Source organism: Branchiostoma belcheri, unplaced genomic scaffold (assembly GCF_001625305.1).
Source record: "Branchiostoma belcheri isolate BF01 breed outbred unplaced genomic scaffold, Haploidv18h27 scaffold105, whole genome shotgun sequence".
Lineage (NCBI taxonomy): Eukaryota > Metazoa > Chordata > Leptocardii > Amphioxiformes > Branchiostomatidae > Branchiostoma > Branchiostoma belcheri.
This window is the reverse complement of record NW_017802436.1, coordinates 348453-366866: the sequence shown is the minus strand read 5'-3', so window position 1 is coordinate 366866 and position 18414 is coordinate 348453. Positions and strand designations below refer to the sequence as shown.

General features: G+C 43.3%; 2 protein-coding genes across 6 annotated transcripts; both read left to right on the top strand.

The window, feature by feature from the left end:
• Positions 1 to 92: 92 nt before the first annotated feature.
• Positions 93 to 16738, top strand: LOC109477764 (ubiquitin carboxyl-terminal hydrolase 7-like). 5 transcript variants are annotated; one of them, XM_019779121.1, is made up of 15 exons: positions 93 to 175; positions 2441 to 2575; positions 5445 to 5561; positions 6391 to 6612; positions 7307 to 7395; positions 7945 to 8105; positions 8662 to 9486; positions 10241 to 10440; positions 11061 to 11215; positions 11740 to 12366; positions 12800 to 12951; positions 13807 to 13906; positions 14186 to 14424; positions 15044 to 15166; positions 15984 to 16738. In XM_019779121.1, exons 4-15 carry the CDS (start codon positions 6396 to 6398, stop codon positions 16474 to 16476), a joined length of 3381 nt encoding a protein of 1126 aa, XP_019634680.1. In that variant the 5' UTR covers positions 93 to 175; positions 2441 to 2575; positions 5445 to 5561; positions 6391 to 6395; the 3' UTR covers positions 16477 to 16738. The 5 variants fall into 5 exon arrangements, with proteins under 5 accessions (XP_019634680.1, XP_019634689.1, XP_019634699.1 ...); XM_019779130.1 differs by lacking the exon at positions 93 to 175 and adding an exon at positions 188 to 292; XM_019779140.1 differs by lacking the exons at positions 93 to 175; positions 2441 to 2575; positions 5445 to 5561 and adding an exon at positions 5636 to 5654.
• Positions 5138 to 6195, top strand: LOC109477211 (putative uncharacterized protein DDB_G0283431). The gene is made up of 3 exons (XM_019778284.1): positions 5138 to 5144; positions 5445 to 5738; positions 6083 to 6195. Exons 1-3 carry the CDS (start codon positions 5138 to 5140, stop codon positions 6193 to 6195), a joined length of 414 nt encoding a protein of 137 aa, XP_019633843.1.
• Positions 16739 to 18414: the final 1676 nt, after the last annotated feature.

The following is an 18414-nucleotide window of genomic DNA, read 5'->3' as shown; positions in this document are numbered from 1 at the left end:
GAACTAAAACACGTAAGTATAGATAAATAAGATTTGAGTCGTATTTTTTCTTCTAGTTTGATGTTTTAGGTAATTTTTAGGACACCCGTAAAATTTAAAGCTACAACAATGGAACGTCCCTTACCCTTTGACCCAGAGTGCTTGGCCGCCATGTCCATCAGCTGAAGAAGTAGTGGTGGGTAAATTTCTCCGATTTTCCCTCATTTCTCACCCTCACAGACGTAATATCAGGGTATTTTACATCAGATGGCATCGTAAGGTCTTCTTTAACAAAACAGTGGTGGATGTAGGGGTAGGTTTCCTCCCTAATGTCTCTAGAAGGTGAAAATAATTTGTCAAACCGGCCCACTTTTTTCATGCGTGACTCTAGCGCTTTGTAATAATTGCCCCCCTCCCTCACTTTCATACTGCCAAATTACATCCTCGGCGCACGGGTAATATAGGATCCAGAAGCGCAAGGTCATAGGAGAGACAGGGAAGGACGAATCAGGAGCAGAAAGAACCAGATCTTGTGGCTTTCATGGCGTGATGTCGGGGTAAAAACCTGAGAGAACTTGGCCAGATTCCTTAGTGATCGCCATGCGCAAAACCGACACCAAACAACATGGAACAAAAACAACCGCTATGGCGGGCGTTTCGGGCGTGAACTCACCGACAGGAACGTTTTTGTAGTTTCAATGTTAGCGTTACGGTTAGGTTTGGGCAGGAAGGGTGGTTCTTTTGGTGTAATTTGTGTGGATTTTGTCGGTTGCTATGTTGGAAGTTTGTATTTCCTGTGTACGTCTGTCCGAGTTCCGCATTTTGCTTCTCCAAACAACCACCTGTGCGTGGAGAGATTATCTCCGCTCCTGCACAAAACAGTCTTTTCTTGGGACATTGGAAGGAATGAAACCTTAGTGTTCTTAGAAAAGGAAAGTTGTGTTTTAAAAACAAGCCAGTTTTTAATCGGGGTATTTATAACTACCGCTAAATCAAAAGAAAAGAAGGAAAGCTACATAGGAGAGACAAAAGTTTTTAATTTCTTTTATTATTTTTATTTTATTTCTTTTTTTGTAACTTTTTTGTTACTAAGACATAGACAGAGGAAAGAAGACAGAGAAAAGATGTGTCTGTTACTACACATCCAAGTAAAGTCAAGCCTCGTTATTTTTAACGCTCTGGCAATGAATGACAATGGATGTTTTTAGCACATGGACTTTTGTTAGATGGTTTCCTTGTCATTTCAGAGGTGTGTCATTGGGATTGTTTTCATTGTCATCTTGTCTTTGCTGTTTTTTGCTGTACAAGTTCGGTTCTTTGAGTTTGCAGGTAGGTGTTTGTTTTTTCACAAGATAAAGGAAAAGGTTCAAACAGAAAAATTTTCCTCCTGTGTTCTTCAAATGTTGAAAAACAAACATTTGGATGGTGATGGTAATATTCATAATTATCTGTAACAATTTGTTATTAACACTTTGCACTGAATGTCTTTGAGTTTGAGTGGCATCCGAAAACAAGTCCATGCCAGTATACATGTATCTATCTGTGATACATCATGAACATGTACCCAGCAATACAAGTCAAAATCCAGCCAACAAATTGAACGATCATCTTGCTGTCATATGAGTCTGGTAGTGGTACTTGTAGTGAAAAACTAGTAAAAGTGCAAAAACAGATTACGTAATGGAAAATTTCGTGTCATTTGCATACTGGAATCTTCTTTTTTTTACACCAGCTTTGGTGGGCAAATGAATACTGTCTCTTAGCCACCAAAATATTTGCTTGGAGTTGGAGATTATGTTTTGTGTAATTTACTAGTGATACGAAGTGAACTTAAATCATTGATTTTACATGACATTATTGTGTTACAACATGAAGTTTTGCTTTACTATCAGGACTTTGAGACCTGTTTAAATGTGACGTCACAGTATTTGCTTGAACCTTGGTAGAGTTGGACCTACAAATATACACAAGTATATGTATAGTGATCACATACATCATCACCATGACTGGAATTACATAGTCATTTTAAATTTGCTTGGTTTAAAAAGAATTTTTCCTGTCATTTACCATTTGGGCTGCCTTCATACATATAGTACATGCCTAAATTAACTGATTTATAGAACATGATGTAGCTCTTATTAATTGTACAATTTACTAGGTTTGGATTGTTTACAGTGTAGTGGAGTAAAGTACATGTATTGTTTTTGGCTTGTCTGCTGACTTATACTAAAGCTATGTAAATTAATGCAGCATCGATTACTACACATCCACATTGCTGCATATATTGCTCTAAAAGTGGAAGTTTTCAAAGCAACACTATCTCTATTTTTGTTGTTGTTGTGTGTTATAATTTTCATGTTTGTAGTTCTTAGAGCCACTTTTTGCACATTTCAACATAATAACAATAATAGAAATAAATGTTTATTTGTTTATTTTTATTTGTTGTTTATTTGTTTTGCAGAGTCGGTTGATAGAGAGTAAAATCAGGTCACCATTGGGTGCATTGTGAGCAGTCGTGGAAAGCTGACTCTACCAGAGGACTCCTCCTCTCCCAAAACCCCCAGGAGAACCTCGTACAACAGCATCAAGAATACAGGTAGGCCCCAGTCAGACCCTCCTCCATGCTCTACGTTCTATGGAATATCACCAAGCTTGAATACATGATGAAGTAACATTTGTTTGTTGTACTAACTTGATGATGTGCCCTAACCATCTGGTTGGTTCTCAGATTTTTTTTTGCAAAATGGTTAACTGGAAAAAACCTAATGAAAGCAAAGCTTAAGTCTGAGGACCTGGTTGATGCCTCGGTGGACTCAGCGTTATGTAGTAAATACATCTTCAAATTTTCTTCCTAGCCCTCATTTTATGATGCTCGAATGCTGTCTTTTCAACTAAAAATGTCCGAGAACCAACAAAATGAATTGGTATGGCCTAATGTTAAAATGTGAGGTTATATATTGAGATAAGATATAATGATAACTCACTAGGGTTCAGGCTTTTAGCTAGGGGGTGTCCAGGGTGTCTTTTGGACGCCCTGTACTGAAAATAAGAAATTGGACGCCCTACTTTTTGGTAGGACACCCTAAAGACGCCCTATTTTTTCCACTCCCAACCATTGCCATGCACACATGCCTCCCTTCAGCCTTACTATAAATACAAAAATGATGGTTTACTGAAGGAAAAAACTCAAATTTACACCTGAAAATGCAGAAAGTAGTGTTTGAGAGTATTATGAATTTCAAAAAAGCCCCCCTAAAATCTTGCACTCGGCATGTCTTCACCGTGCATAGCATACAATAAAAAAAATGGACGCCCACCAAAAAAATCCTAGCTAAAAGCCTGCTAGGGTTCCCACTAGAATTTTACGGGGCTTTTGGTTCTGTTGTGTTTAATAATGGAATAATGGAGGATGTCTGCATTAATTCACATGGTCCATGTACAACACATTAATTTTGCTACCATTCTACTTATTTCATCTTATATGGTGCACCCAATGTTTTACGTTGAGTGCACTGAGTGCGCCTATTCCCAAACATGAATTTCGAGCCCTGATAAAATGATATAGAACTGTGGAGGACAACTACAGTCAAGTCACATGTGCATGTCCATCTAGCTTCTAGGGAGCACGTTGGCAGAACGTACTGCACCTGCGTGAAACCCGTAATGTATTATACACAGCACTTCGGCAGAACGTCTCATATAAGGTCATATTCGTGCATATAAAGTTAACATCTTGTCTGTAGTTTCCAAATGCTATGTCGGAAAAGATATCCTCTTCAACTGGCAAAATTCCAATGCAACGCTGACCAAAAATCCACCGAAAAGTGTGAAAATGTAGGGTTCTGCGCAGGCGCAGTACGTTCTGCCGACGTGCTCTTCTAGGGGCTGTTACTTGTCAGAGAGAATCCACCAGAGACAGTAGATTTCCCCGCTGGTCACACACTCGTCTCACTATAGTATGACTCACTCCAATGTGGCAGGGTGCTACTGTAACACTCTTTAGTGTAGCAACCGAAATATTAATGACTGTGGACTTGTACATAATGGATTTGTGGTTTCCCATAACGAATTTGCGTGTAATGAATATCTATTGCAATTTACATATGTACTAATTGCAAGCTAGTGTTGCCATTTACGTAGCTGGTAATGTTGACACCACACAATTTGACAGTTTACAGTACATGTATCTTTTCTTCACCCAAGGCCAACACTCATGCTAATGTAATTGCTCTGCTGAATTGGCATGTCGTGTGATATTAGGTTACGCTGGGTGATTATGTACAAAAGAGCAGGTCTTAACGGTTCGACTAGTGCAAGACTACAAAATCATTTGTTTTAGTAATTATAAATACATTACTGAATTAATGCGTAAAAACAAAGGTTATCTGTGAGTGATAAATTTTAATTTTTGTGTTAAATTTGGATTTTCCAGTAAAGACGTGAAAACAATACAACAATGCATTCTAGCATTACAAACTGTGTTACTCTCATAAAAAATTCCAAATCAATCCCCAATCCCTCACCATGCTTGCTTGTGATCTGCTCCTTCATGCTAAGTTTTTGTAGAAAAACCCCTGGTTAATTAAAAAAAAGGCACTCTAGACTAGTCTAGTTAGTGTATAGTCGGTCCACTGCATTGTGTTACACACACCTGAAGCACCTCTCCATAACCACACCTGTCACCTGTAATGGCCCAGGCTGGGAACACCTGTACGTTCCACACACCTGACCAGGTAACGTGGCTCACCTGTGTGATTGACAGGTCAGCCAATTTGTCCCAGGTAATTTGGACGTTTCACCGCTCAAAGCTTAACGATGCTCTTTGTGCACATAGAACATTAGTAATAGCAGTGGACAATTCCAGGCCTTCATAAGTATTCATTTCAGAAATAGATGCACCGGCGTGCGGTATCTTGAAATTCAGGTAGGAAACATTTTCGCATACGCCACAAACTAAAATGTCACCAAAACCTTTCTCTTTTTAATCCTGAGTTTATTTGTGAAATACACAAATCGGCCTTAAGTTGAGCAGCCACTTTAGTTAAAGTTGAGTTTATTTAAGCGGCACGTTCCGCACAGTTTCAGGGAGGGATTCAAATTTTCCTCCAAGATTTGAGGAACCTTCTTGTTGTCTTGCTGAATTTTTGCTTTCCTGTATATGAGAAGTGAGAGAATAAATACTTTTGGCCTTCCGAAAATAGCTTCATCAGGTTGGTAAAGTATATAGGATACAGGAGTTTTCTTTTACACAACCAAACTGTTTACCTTGCTGATGTTTCGGTGTCTGTCAGACACCTTCTTCAGAGCTTCTGACTGGAGCTCTGATTCTCGCTGTTATATGTAGCCGTTGTTTGTGGCACTTTTGCGTGAGAACACAATCCCAAATGTGGCTGAGCTTGTAGCTCCCTCGTCCCTGTTTTGGCCTAATGCAGTCCTGATTTTGTGTTTTTTTTGTGTGTTTGCAGAGCTTGGTAGATCAGCAGACATTGGGCGAATTGCGAGCAAGCACGTTAAGGTGGCGGTGACCGAGAGGCCATCGTCCCGCAGCAAGGGAGAGCCCAACAACAACCGCAACAACACAGGTAAGGCGGACATGGGTTCTAATCCCAACAACCGCAACAACACAGGTACGTGGGACATGGGTTCTAATCCCAACAACAACCGCAACAACACAGGTAAGGAGGACATGGGTTCTAGTCCCAACAACCGCAACAACACAGGTACGTGGGACATGGGTTCTAGTCCCAACAACAACACAGGTACGTAGGACATGGGTTCTAAATTCCCAACAACAACACAGGTACAGCAGACATGGGTTCAAAAAGTTATGCTTAGACATGGGTTTGAAGCCCATCAACAGTGGCACAGACATGGGTTCAAAGAACTAGGCCCGACTACAGCATACAGTTTTCCATCCATCAGTGCACTGTTGTTTGATTGAAAACCAGGTACGTTGACATCATGGCTCCTATTCTTAGACGACCATTTGGGGCTGTCATAGGTTGACTAGACCTGTTTTTCTCACCCTGTAGCTCCGTATTTTATTTTGAAGAAAAATTCAAAGAATCAGCACATAAACTCGGTATGGTACCTGTTTCTGTAGGTGGTATGGCGGAGACTGACTCCACACCGGACATGTTAGTGAGCGGTGACTCCAACTTCAGTATTTTGTACATGCCCTGGGTTTATGATCTAAACCTAAACTTGTGGACTTGAATCCAAACATGAACTTGAATGCACAAAGCACTAGACCTTCCGTAAATAATTTCATCAGGTTGGTAAACAACTGAATAGCAAAGTTCTTTCTATCACAACCATTTTATTTTCATTTCAAAATAAATGGTTGTGATAGAAAGAACTTTGCTATTCCAGCACTAGGCCTTGTTTGAAGTGAAGTACCTGTATCTGTAGGTGGTATGGCGGAGACTGACTCCACACCGGACATGTTAGTGAGCGGCGACTCCAACCCCAACTCCACCGAGGGTCCCCCCGAGAAGCGACCGTGTAACGAAGTGGAACACATGGACACCGACACACCGCCGCCGCCCGCACCGAAGAGCGAATCTCCGCCAACACCTAAAGCAGCCGGAGACATGGAGTCTGAACGGAGCACCAACACAACCAACATTAACGGTACATTATAGTCATGCAAACTTTTCTTCTCTTCTTTTCTCTTCTCTTTCTCAAAGTACCAAACACCAACACAACCAATATTGACGGTAGCCATACAAACTCTTCTCTTCTTATAACGGTTACCTTAAAGTACCAAACATGAACACAACCAACGTTAATGGTAGTTAAAAGTACAAACTTTTCTCTTCTTATAACTGCAACGCACCATAATGATTGCAGAAACACTAACACTGTCAACGTTAACGGTAGTTATGCAAACTTTTCTCTTCTTATAACCTCAAAGTACCACTAACACAACCAACATTAACGGTTAGTTGTTAAGCTTTATTCCAACACAAGAAGGGAACTCACCATAGATTTTTTTGTCAATCTCGTTAACCTTCGTCAGATGTGTGATGCACTCACTGACTCTCTGGAAGAGGAAGTGTGATGACGTCAGGAGTGCATCAAAAGTGGCAAGAAGACGAAATCTACCACCATCACGGTTCAGAGAGGGCTGATGGGCCCTGATGAACTGTGATGGTGATAGATTCCAGTTGACGGATTGGTTTAAAAATATTTCCGTCACATGCCACGAAGTTCCTGCAGTTGACGGAAAAATGGGTGCTGGCAGGGATGTACATGTACAACAGTGTCACTGCAGGACATTGACCTTTGCCCATTGACCTTTGCCCATTGACCTTTGCCCTTTCAGGTGAGGTGCTGGTGGAAGAACTGATGGAGGAGGAGGATGAGTCTCGTGCAGAAGCGACCTTCCGATTCACCGTCGAGAACTTCAGCAAGGTCAGTACTGTCTGCTGACTTTGTAGTGACTTTTTTAAGCATATAAAATTATTTCAGAAGGAAAACAGATGATTTTTTGTGCAGTTTTTTTCTTCCTATCCAAACATACAACAGTATGAGAGGGAGAAAATTAAAGTGTTCTCCAACTCAACAACAAAAATGACTTACCAGAAATTTTTGAAATCTTCATCAGCTTTATGACCCAAGTGCTGTGGACACGTGACCTGTAGCCACGTGTGACGTCAGCACTGGGTCAAAGTATGTCAATGATACTGTAGCAGACACCTTGTTGGGTTATGTAGCAAGTGACAGGACAGGGTTGGAGGAGCAGACAATATGTTCTCAGATATGTTGATAAACGTTATTTAGCTTATACTCGTCCAGATAATGAGGTACAGAAGAAATTTTTACTCAAGCAACAAGCAGACTTTGAGGTTTAGACATCCAGGTAATGAGATACTAGTACACAAGAATATTGTTACTCATCAGGCAACAACTGGATAGACTTTGAAAATTTTTTCTAATCTTCCTGCCGTTGGTTACCTCCAGGTGAAGGAGACCCAGCTCAGCCCCCCAGTCTTCATCCGGAACCTTCCCTGGAAGATCATGGCCATGCCCCGACATAACCCCAACGCCGAGCGGCCGAACAACAAGAGCCTGGGATTCTTCCTGCAGTGTAACGCCGACTCCGACAGCTCATGGTCATGCAGGTACTGTGCACCACGAAAGCACATCGGCAAAACGTACTGCACCTGCGCAAAACCTGTAATGTATTCTGCATAGCACTTCAGCAGAACGTCTCATATAAGGTCGTATTCGCGCAAATAAGGTTAGCATCCTGTCTGTAGTTTCCAAATGTTATGTCGGAAAAGGCGTGCAACATGCAAAATTCTAATGCAATGTTGACCAAACATCCAGCGAAAAATCAGGGTTTTGTGCAGGGGCAGTACGTTCTGCAGTACTGTACACCATGAAATGTTTGCACACTTGTTTTTATATCTTTACAATGTTTGTCTTGCAATGTGAAATCACAAAGCTGCGAATGTTCTTCAATTCAAAAACCTCAAAAACTTAGTTACGTTACATGATTGTGTTTAAGAATCATTTTTTTATCAATTATAGAGTAATGGTCTGTCAGACTAGACCATGTGGGGGTAAACAGTATGCATTACAAAATGTTACCTTTCTAGTTTGTAGTTGTCTTTGTATGTGTGTGTAAGTTTTTCCCTCATTAATAAAGCTCCTGTTATCTTTTTTCCCATGCAGTGCGTCTGCGGAGCTGCGTCTCATCCCGCAGAAGGAAGGCGTGGAGACGTTCAACCGCAAGATCCAGCACATCTTCTACAGCAAGGAGAACGACTGGGGCTTCGCGCACTTCATGCCGTGGCACGAGGTCGGCGACGCGCAGAAGGGCTTCATCAGGGACGACCGGATCGTTCTCGAGGTGTACGTGAACGCGGACGCGCCGCACGGCGTCGCCTGGGACTCCAAGAAGCACACGGGGTACGTCGGGCTGAAGAACCAGGGCGCCACCTGCTACATGAACTCCCTGTTACAGACCCTGTTCTTCACCAACCAGCTGCGCAAGGCCGTGTACCAGATGCCCACCGAGAGCGACGACCAGTCCAAGAGCGTGGCGCTCGCGCTGCAGAGGATATTCTACGAGCTCCAGCACAACGACAAGCCGGTCGGCACCAAGAAGCTCACCAAGTCGTTCGGCTGGGAGACGCTGGACTCCTTCATGCAGCACGACGTACAGGAACTGTGCCGCGTCCTGCTGGACAACATGGAGAGCAAGATGCGTGGGACGTGCGTCGAGGGGACCATCCCGCGGCTCCTGGAGGGAAAAATGATCTCCTTCATCAAGTGCAAGCACATAGACTACATGTCGTCGCGCACGGAGCCCTTCTACGACATTCAGCTCAACATCAAGGGCAAGAAGAACTTGTACGAGTCATTCCAGGACTACATCGCCACGGAAACCATGGACGGGGAGAACAAGTACGACGCCGGGAAGTTCGGCCTGCAGGAGGCGGAGAAGGGCGTGATTTTCGAGAGCTTCCCGCCGGTTCTTCATCTACATCTCATGAGGTCTGTCTGTTTGTTTGTCTGTCTGTCTGTTTGTTTGTTTGTTTGTTTTATTGGGATCCCATTAGTGTAGCTACGCAGATACTGTAATTCACTTTATGTTCACAGTAGCAAAATTTTACGGTCTGAGAAAAATGGACATGTTCACGGAACTATATATCCACAGTGGCGACAGGTACAGGGAAAAGAAAGTCCAGGAATTATTTCTTAACTGTAATGATAAGTTCACAGAACAGAAGTGACAGTGAAACAGTGAACATAAAAGTACAGTGAAAAAATTATGTATTACAGTAAGTGGAATCGTAGAAGTGGTGCCTTTTAAGTTTAACAACTTACTTCTTTCCATGATTTTAACTAATTTAAGGAAAACATGCAATATCACATGTCTTGATATTGTACCGCAATGTGATGTGTCTCTAGCCTGCATGTACGGTCGACGTGACCTAGGCTCATTGTCTTTTCTTTATTTGCGAATGATTTTTTACTCAATCCAGGTTCCAGTACGACCCCAGCACGTTGTATGGCAATGTGCTGTGTCTAATGTTTCCCTGCATGTACAAATGTATAGTCGACGTGACCTAGGCTCATTGTCTTTTCTTTATTTGCGAATGATTTTTTACTCAATCCAGGTTCCAGTACGACTCCAGCACGTTGTATGGCAATGTGCTGTGTCTAATGTTTCCCTGCATGTACAAATGTATAGTCGATGTGACTCATTGTCTTTTCTTTATTTCCGAATGATTTTTTACACATCCAGGTTCCAGTACGACCCCAGCACGGACACCAACATCAAGATCAATGACCGTTGTGAGTTCCACGAGAGGATTAACCTGGACAAGTTCGTTCAGGACCCGGACACGAAGGACCCTGCCGTGTACATCCTGCACGCAGTGCTGGTGCACAGTGGGGACAACCACGGCGGACACTACGTCGTCTATCTTAACCCTCGCGGCGATGGCAAGTATCAGTAAAATAACACTCTAACTTCAAAATCTTAACCCTCGTGGTGATGGCAAGTATCTGTAAAATAACCCTCTAACTTCAAAATCTTAACCCTCGCAGTGATGGCAAGTATCTGTAAAATAACCCCCTAACTTCAACATCTTTAACAACAGGGCTCCAGACTAACTTTTTGACTTAGGAGCACTGTGCTCCCAACCCAAAAAAATTGGGCGCACCAGCAAAAATCTAGGCACACCACCAGAAAAATATAATTGTCCTATCCACGTAATTTGGTTAAGGTTCCCCACTAAGTTCAAGAAGAAAAAATACAATCATGATACAATCTGTACATGCATTTTCTACCTGGAGCTTTAGTAAACCTAAGGAACTATTGTACTACAAAGAATTTATCATTTTTCTGACACTAAGATGCCAGGAATATAATATATATTATACATTTAATATGTACAAAAATACCAACCAAAAAAAAAAAAGTTGGGTGCACAGCTCCAAATTTAGGTGCACTAAGGTGCACATGCACCCAGTATTTTAAGCCCTGTATATGTTTAACTTAGACATCCATCTATCTATGTCTATCTATATGTTAGCTTATTAGTCATTTTGTACCTCATCAGGAAAGTGGTGTAAGTTTGATGATGACGTGGTCTCGCGCTGCACCAAGGCGGAGGCCATCGACCACAACTTCGGCGGCTTCGACGACGACATCTCCATCAGACACTGCACCAACGCATACATGCTGGTCTACGTCAGGGAGAGCTGCAAGGATGAGGTATGTATGATAGCATCTGATTATGTCTGTATCTGTGTATAGCCGATAGAACCGTCCTTTGGTGTAACACACCAGCTTCTGTATCTGTATAGCCGGTATAACTGCCCTTCGGCGTAACACGCCAGCCTCTGTATCTGTATAGCCGGTAGAACTGTCCTTCGGCGTAACACACCAGCTTCGCAGGCATGAGGCAAGACACAAGTAACAAGGCACATGTAACTGAAAGGCTTAAAGCATTGTTTAAAGTTATCGAGTGATGATGCTCCTACTGTACTCAGTGGCAGCGGATAGTTCTATAGTAAAAAACAAGTTTTTGAGCACCTCAATTCTTGGTTGATAATCCGGAAGTCAGAAGCGGGATGACGTCAGGAGCGCATCAAAAGTGGCGGGAAGACAGAATCTTCTACTGTCACGGTTCAGAGAGGGTTTATTTTTTTTTTTACTCTATAACTATTCTACCTACACAGATGAGCTTTCATTCGAATATTGATGGATAACTCTTGTTCTTGTCTGGTTTTTAACAGGTCCTGTGTCCGGTGAACGAAATCGACATCCCTGACAACCTGATCGAGAGACTTGCGGAGGAGAAGAAGTTCGAGCTCCAGCGGCGTAAGGAGCGCAGCGAGGCTCACCTGTACATGCCCGTGCACGTCGTGACCGAGGACCAGTTCTGCGGCCACCAGGGCAACGACATGTTCGACATGGAGCACGTGCACTACAGGACTTTCAAAGTGCTTCGCGAGATGAAGCTGGGAGCCTTTATGGAGATGCTCGCCGGGTCGGTCGGTTACCCGGTCCAGCAGATCCGCCCGTGGCCCTTCCAGCAGCGCAGCAACTGCACGTTCCGCCCCACCATGATTGACATTGAGAACGACCTTGAGAAGAGCGTGGTGGTGCTCGCGGAGAACGACCCGCCCTGGTACGTGTTCCTGGAGTGCGTGGAGCCGGACTCGGACGTGCGCTGCCTGCCGACCTTCGACAAGGACTCGGATGTGATGCTGTTCCTGAAGATGTACGACCCGAAGCTGAAGATGATCTGCTACGCGGGGCACGTCTATGTCCCGATCAGCACCAGGGTGGAGGAACTCATCCCCATCATGAACCGTCGGGCGGGCTTCCGCAGCGACACAGACCTCATCATGTTCGAGGAGGTAAACGAAGGAGAATGTGATAGAAATAATTGTTTTCGGTGTTCTGCAATACTGCAGAATGTCTAAATTTTGATCTGCAATCAAGAAATACTGAAAATACTTGAAAGTCGGGATCTAAACCCATGCCGTGGCATATACAAAATTGCCAGTTTGTTAACATTTCACATGCAAAATTAGTCTTGTACATTGTATATTAGCTGTAGAGTCAATAGTAAAACACAAAAGCTCTTAAATACCATTGAACCCCTAGTCTGATTTTTCCAGTCTGCAAAATTGCAGGTTGCTTTCTCTTTCTTCTGAAACATTGAAAATGTGTCTGCAAAATGCAGACTTCAGATGGGTATTTCTAGCACTGTCGTTGGGACGTATATGAATGTGTGACGGGCTTAATAGGGAATTTGCAGACACTTGAACTTGCCTTCTGCACGTCCAGGTGAAGCCGAACCTGGTGGAGAGAATCCAGGACTACGAACTCCCGCTGGACAAGGCACTGGATGAACTCATGGACGGTGACATCATCATCTTTCAGAAGGACGACCCAGAAAATGACGAGTGTGAACTCCCCACCGCGAAAGACTACTTCAGGTGAGGGGAAAACTATTTTTTTTTTCTATTTTATTGAAATTGCAACAATGCAATACACGCGGAACAGAGGCAGCTGTTGCTGGTGTTGTGTCCCACACATAGAAACGGATACTGGACAGACAATACTCATTTTCACTTGAGTCTAGTGGGGAAAGTTGTGTAAAGTGCCTTTCCCATGGGCACAAGATCGGTGGCATGTCAGGACTCAAACCCGGGACCTCTTGATTCCGAGTCAGGCACGCTGCCATTGCGCCACACGACCCCACGAGGGGAAAACTCTTGGAGTCTTTCCCAAATAGCACGTCGGCAGAACGTACTGCACCTGCGCAAAACCCGTAATGTATTGTGCATAGCACTTTGGCAGAACATCTCATGATCATGTAAGGTCGTATTCGCGTATATAGGGTTAGCAATCCAACGGTGTTGGAAAGGATGTCTGCAACAGGCAAAATTCTGTAAGTTACATATAGCAGGCTGAAGACTAATAGGCCAGGGTTCTAGCTAGCCCAAAGTAGTGTAGGGGCCCCCTACGCTATAATTTTGACCCTCTACGCTAAATTTTCCCCCCTACAGACAGCATAGGGGCACTGTATTTCTTTGTTCAAGAATGCCAGATCAAATGTAAAAAAAATTACCATACCTTAGAAATAACATTTTTTCCCTTTGGGTATCCCTCAAATGTCCCCCTTTTTTAGCTCAAATTTTTAAAAGCTCCGCACCGCGGAAGGAGGGCTCATCGACAGGTGGCCAGTACCACTACGCTAACATTACACCCTAGCTAGAACCCTGCTAATAGATAATACACTGCATTGTAAGACTTAGTGTACTGATGGTCTGCTGTGCCCCCCCCCCCAGGGACCTGTACTATCGTGTGGAGGTGGTGTTCTGTGACAAGACGATTCCCAGCGATCCTGGCTTCAATCTCGTCCTGTCCCAGAGAATGAACTACTTTCAGGTACCTTGCAAATTTACATTCAACTTCATGTACATGTATGTTACATGGTTCACCCAAAGCAAAAAATTTATGTGTGGTGAGCCTCTAAAACTCTGTGTCCTTGTAAAAGTTTCCACATCTTCCCTGATTGCTTGTGACGTTGTCCTGTCTCAGAGAATGAACTACTTTCAGGTATACCTAACTCATCTCTTCTACATTTAGCTTTGGGGCATATTGTTCATCAAAAACGGTGAACCTCGGGTAAACATAACATTCAAACAAATGTTTCCCCCCCCCCAGGTTGCTAAGTGTGTAGCTCAGGAGCTGAGTACAGACCCGATGCTGCTGCAGTTCTTTAAGACGCAGGGTTACCGTGACGCGCCCGGCAACCCGCTGCGATGCACGTACGAGGGCACACTTAAGGACCTCCTCAGCAACCTGAAGCAGCGTGGGCCCAAGAAGCTGTACTACCAGCGGCTCCGCATCCCCATTAACGAACTGGAGAACAAGAGACAGTTCAAGTGCATCTTCGTCAATAGGTGAGTGATTCTTCTTCTTCTTTTCATCTTGACAGACGAATGTCGAAAGGCGGCCAGCCCAGCTTTACTCCTGCAGTTTCCCGCAGGTTGTGCAGGTAGAAGCAGATGTTACACAGGGATAGTGTCTTTTTTGCCTTCTTATAGTCTCAAGTTATACAATCAGTCAAAAATTGGACTTCTTGGACACTTGGACACTTTCCAGGTTTTGTCTACGAATGAGTAAACTTGCTTCATATTGGTCCTCAACAAAGACAGTTGAACTTTCAAGTCAATCAAGATATGATAAGTATACGTCTTTTGGTAAGAGTAAGAACTACATTGTACACTTCAACAATGCTGTTACTTAGAGTAACAGCCTTTGCCCCCCCCAAAAAAAATATATCTAAAAAGTTGTTGTTAAAAAGGATTAATTTTTATTTATGCAACCCTTTTGATGAAATACAAGTTTTGATGAAATACAATGTACATTTTTTAGTTCAAAGAATTTTATCCCATTTCATGCAGTATCCGTTGGTTGAAAAAAACTAACCCTCAACATTACCATTTCTATATATTATGTTGTACCTACATTATTTTAAGACCAGAGAAAGCTGATTGTGGTGTTTGTGCCGTTCCACAGCAAGTTGAAAGAGGATCGTGAGATGGTTCTGTACCCCAGTAAAAACGGCACGGTGGCAGACCTGTTGGAGGAAGCAGGGAAACAACTACAGCTGCCGCAGGACGGGGGGTCGGGCAAGCTCAGGTACAGTACATGTATCTTCTTTTTTCTTCTTTCATTTTGAGGAAACCATCTTCAACTAGCTGAAGATTCTGCTGCCTTTTTGCGGCGAATACGAGATGGGGTTTGCCAGGCCTCCATCCAGGAAAGTCGTGTAAAGTGCCTTCCCCAAGGGCGATTGGTGACATGGCAGGGTTCGAACCCTGGACCTCTGCCATTACGCCACACAATCCCACATGGTCTGTGTTCCACAATCTCTCACTGTTGGATCCCGGGCCTTACCATACCAATAAATGCAGACTTAGGACAATGTTTAAGGCAGTTACATGTAAGTCAAGACCACCCAACAACTTCTTCAGAGACATTAGCCATGCATTCTGTCATCATATGCTACATGTATATGGAACACACGTCACAAGCCACACTGGGAAACAGACACGTTATTGTAAAAACCTACATGTACCCTCTGTGCAAAATTTTTAACTATGCATTTGCATCCTTTCGAACTCATGGAACTCGTATTTCCCCAGAACTATTGTAGAGTGCAACTCGTTGCCACCCAGCACAGTTGGGGCATCATCACTAGAAAGCTTCAATTTAAACAACTCCTACAATTAAATGTGCAAAGATTGTAAAAAGTTGTTCGGTGTGACATAGCTAGCTCAGTAGCTGCCGCTGCGTGCCTGCGAAGCTGGTGTGTTACACCAAAGGGCGGTTATACTGGCTATATTGATACAGATACAGAAGTCATTTTCTTCATTTTTGAATAAAGAATGATTTTACTAGCATCAGTGCAGCCTTGAAGTCACAGTTTTTGTTTTATCTGTTTCTGTTTTACCAGGTTACTCGAGGTCATTAGCAACAAGATCTTCTGCGTTCAGAAGGAGGACGTCTTACTGGAGTGTCTTAACAGCCAGGGAACCAAGACGTACCGCATCGAGGAGATACCGCAGGAGGAGGTCAGCATCCGGGAGGAGGAGCTCCTCGTCCACTGCGCTCACTTCTCCAAGGAAGTCTTCGCGACGTTCGGCACCCCCTTCATGGTGAAGATCCGGCAGGGCGAGGCCTTCGCGACAATCCGCGGCCAGATCCAGAAGAAGCTGGAGGTCCCGGATAAAGAGTTTGAGAAGTATCAGTTCGCCATTATAGTGATGGGCAGACAGACTTACATTCCGGAGGAGTACTCGGTGGAACTGAAGGACTTCATGCCGCAGATGGTGCCCGGCGGGGCCATGCAGCCCAAACCCTGGCTCGGCATCGACCACATCAACAAAACGGCCAAGAGATCGCGGCCCTACATGTACACAGAGAAGGCCATCAAGATACACAATTGATGACTGTACAGTTAACGTTTGTTAGGGCAGGCCTTGTGGATAGTCTGGTACCCAGGCGTGTTGGGCCGCACATGCGTTAAGGGAACAGCAGCGAAATAATTGTGCAAGGGCGCACGTGCTTACCACGAGACGGGGGTTAAGGGTTAAAGGTCATTGTCAGTATGTCGGGGCGGACGTGCCTCACTTTTGTACCCTTTAACCTTTGACCGACATGTAAAGGGCAAAGTTGTACATCTTCAGTGCTGTCCTAATTTTTCTCAGCTTGTTCCAGAAAAATGAGCTGATTTTATGTAAGAAATGCAAAAATTAGTTTAGATCAGAGGAAAGTCCACAAATTGTTAAGCCAGGCTCCAAAATGCGTCGGATATTTGCACCATCAACACAACACAAAGCGCAGTAGTTTTTGTGAGATTAAATCTTTTCACAGAAACGTCTTGTCTACACCCCTCCACTTTAAATGGAGTATTCCTTAGCCTTGTCTTTTTCCATCACCCACAGTATTACACTTACCACCAGACTGTACCATCTAGATATTTGAGGGGTCGGGCAGAAATGTTTTTCCAGGACAATGTATATGTACGGAGATGAAAATTAAAGTTGTAAAACTGTTCTCAAAGCATAAGAGATTTCCTTGATACTTTATTTTCTTTGGCTGGTCACTTAAACGTTACAAAAGTGTATATTCAGAGGTCAATATGAAACTGGAAATGTCTGAATTTAAACAATAGGGTACTAGTTCTGCCAGTAAAGAAATAAAGGTGTATAAAGGAAAATGTAACTGTTGTTTCACATTTTAACCACGTTACGTGGACTGGTAAGGCCAACAAATTTGTTTTCAAGCTCATCAGGGACTGTGTTAATTGCAGCCTTTCAGCAGGTAAAGAAAAAAAGCCATGTTCCCTACCATTGTTAGTAAGAAGGCTGTGATTGGTTACTTGTTGAGGCAGAACAGCTGACAACTGACCAATCACATCACTTGTTACTTTCCCATGCAGAAGACATGTCTGATTGGTTGATTCATGGATATGTCTTCAAATCTCCCTCATCTGATTGGCTGAGAGTTTTTTCGAATCTGCCAATGCCACGCTTTAGCAGTAAACGGTTCAGGTAGCAAGTTTTGGCCTAGAAGAACGCAGTTGCACAGTGTATAAACAAACCACAGGAGACAACAACACTTGGCATTTCACTACAAGATTGTACATGGTGCAACATTTTAGAACCTTGTAAAGAAGGATTCGACAAACCACTTTCTTAGCAATCCTCCCGATCCTTAGATTGTTGGAATTTAAGAGGAAAAAAAGGACGACACATGCCGCTGAAGTTGTGTATTTGTACATGTTAGACCTGTAGGAGGAAGTTGTACCACATTGTATTGCCCAGTTGTTGGGTTCTATGAGAGATGGAAGTTGTACATACATGTATTAAACTACTTGTTCTTTTGAAAACACAATTGAGTCATCTCTCGTAGAATATTATGTTAATACAGTAACTATATATACAAAGCGAATGTCGGGAAAATAGCACACGGGTACAGTGTGGGGTCGTGTGGTGTAGTGGTAGGGCTTTCGGCCCGGGATCCAGGATTCAAATCCACCTACTACATACCCGCATGTTGTGCCCTTGGGAAAGGCAGTTAACACACATTTCCTCATACAGCCAGTCTCTGAAAGCTGTCAAAAACTTTAGAGTTTGGCGTTAGGAAGAGCATCCAGTCAGTAAAAACCTTGCTTCAAAAAAAGTCTTGCACAGGCTTGCTGTTGTGCACCTCAGCATGCTGAGGGGCAAAATGACAAGCCCAAACATGCACCTGTGCAAGCACGTCTATACCCCCGATTTGGGGAATTAATAGACGTAAAACTCGGATAAGAAGAAGAAGAAGTACAGACAAGTTTTTTTTTACTAAATTTTGTACGACACATGGACAAAAGGGGACAGCCA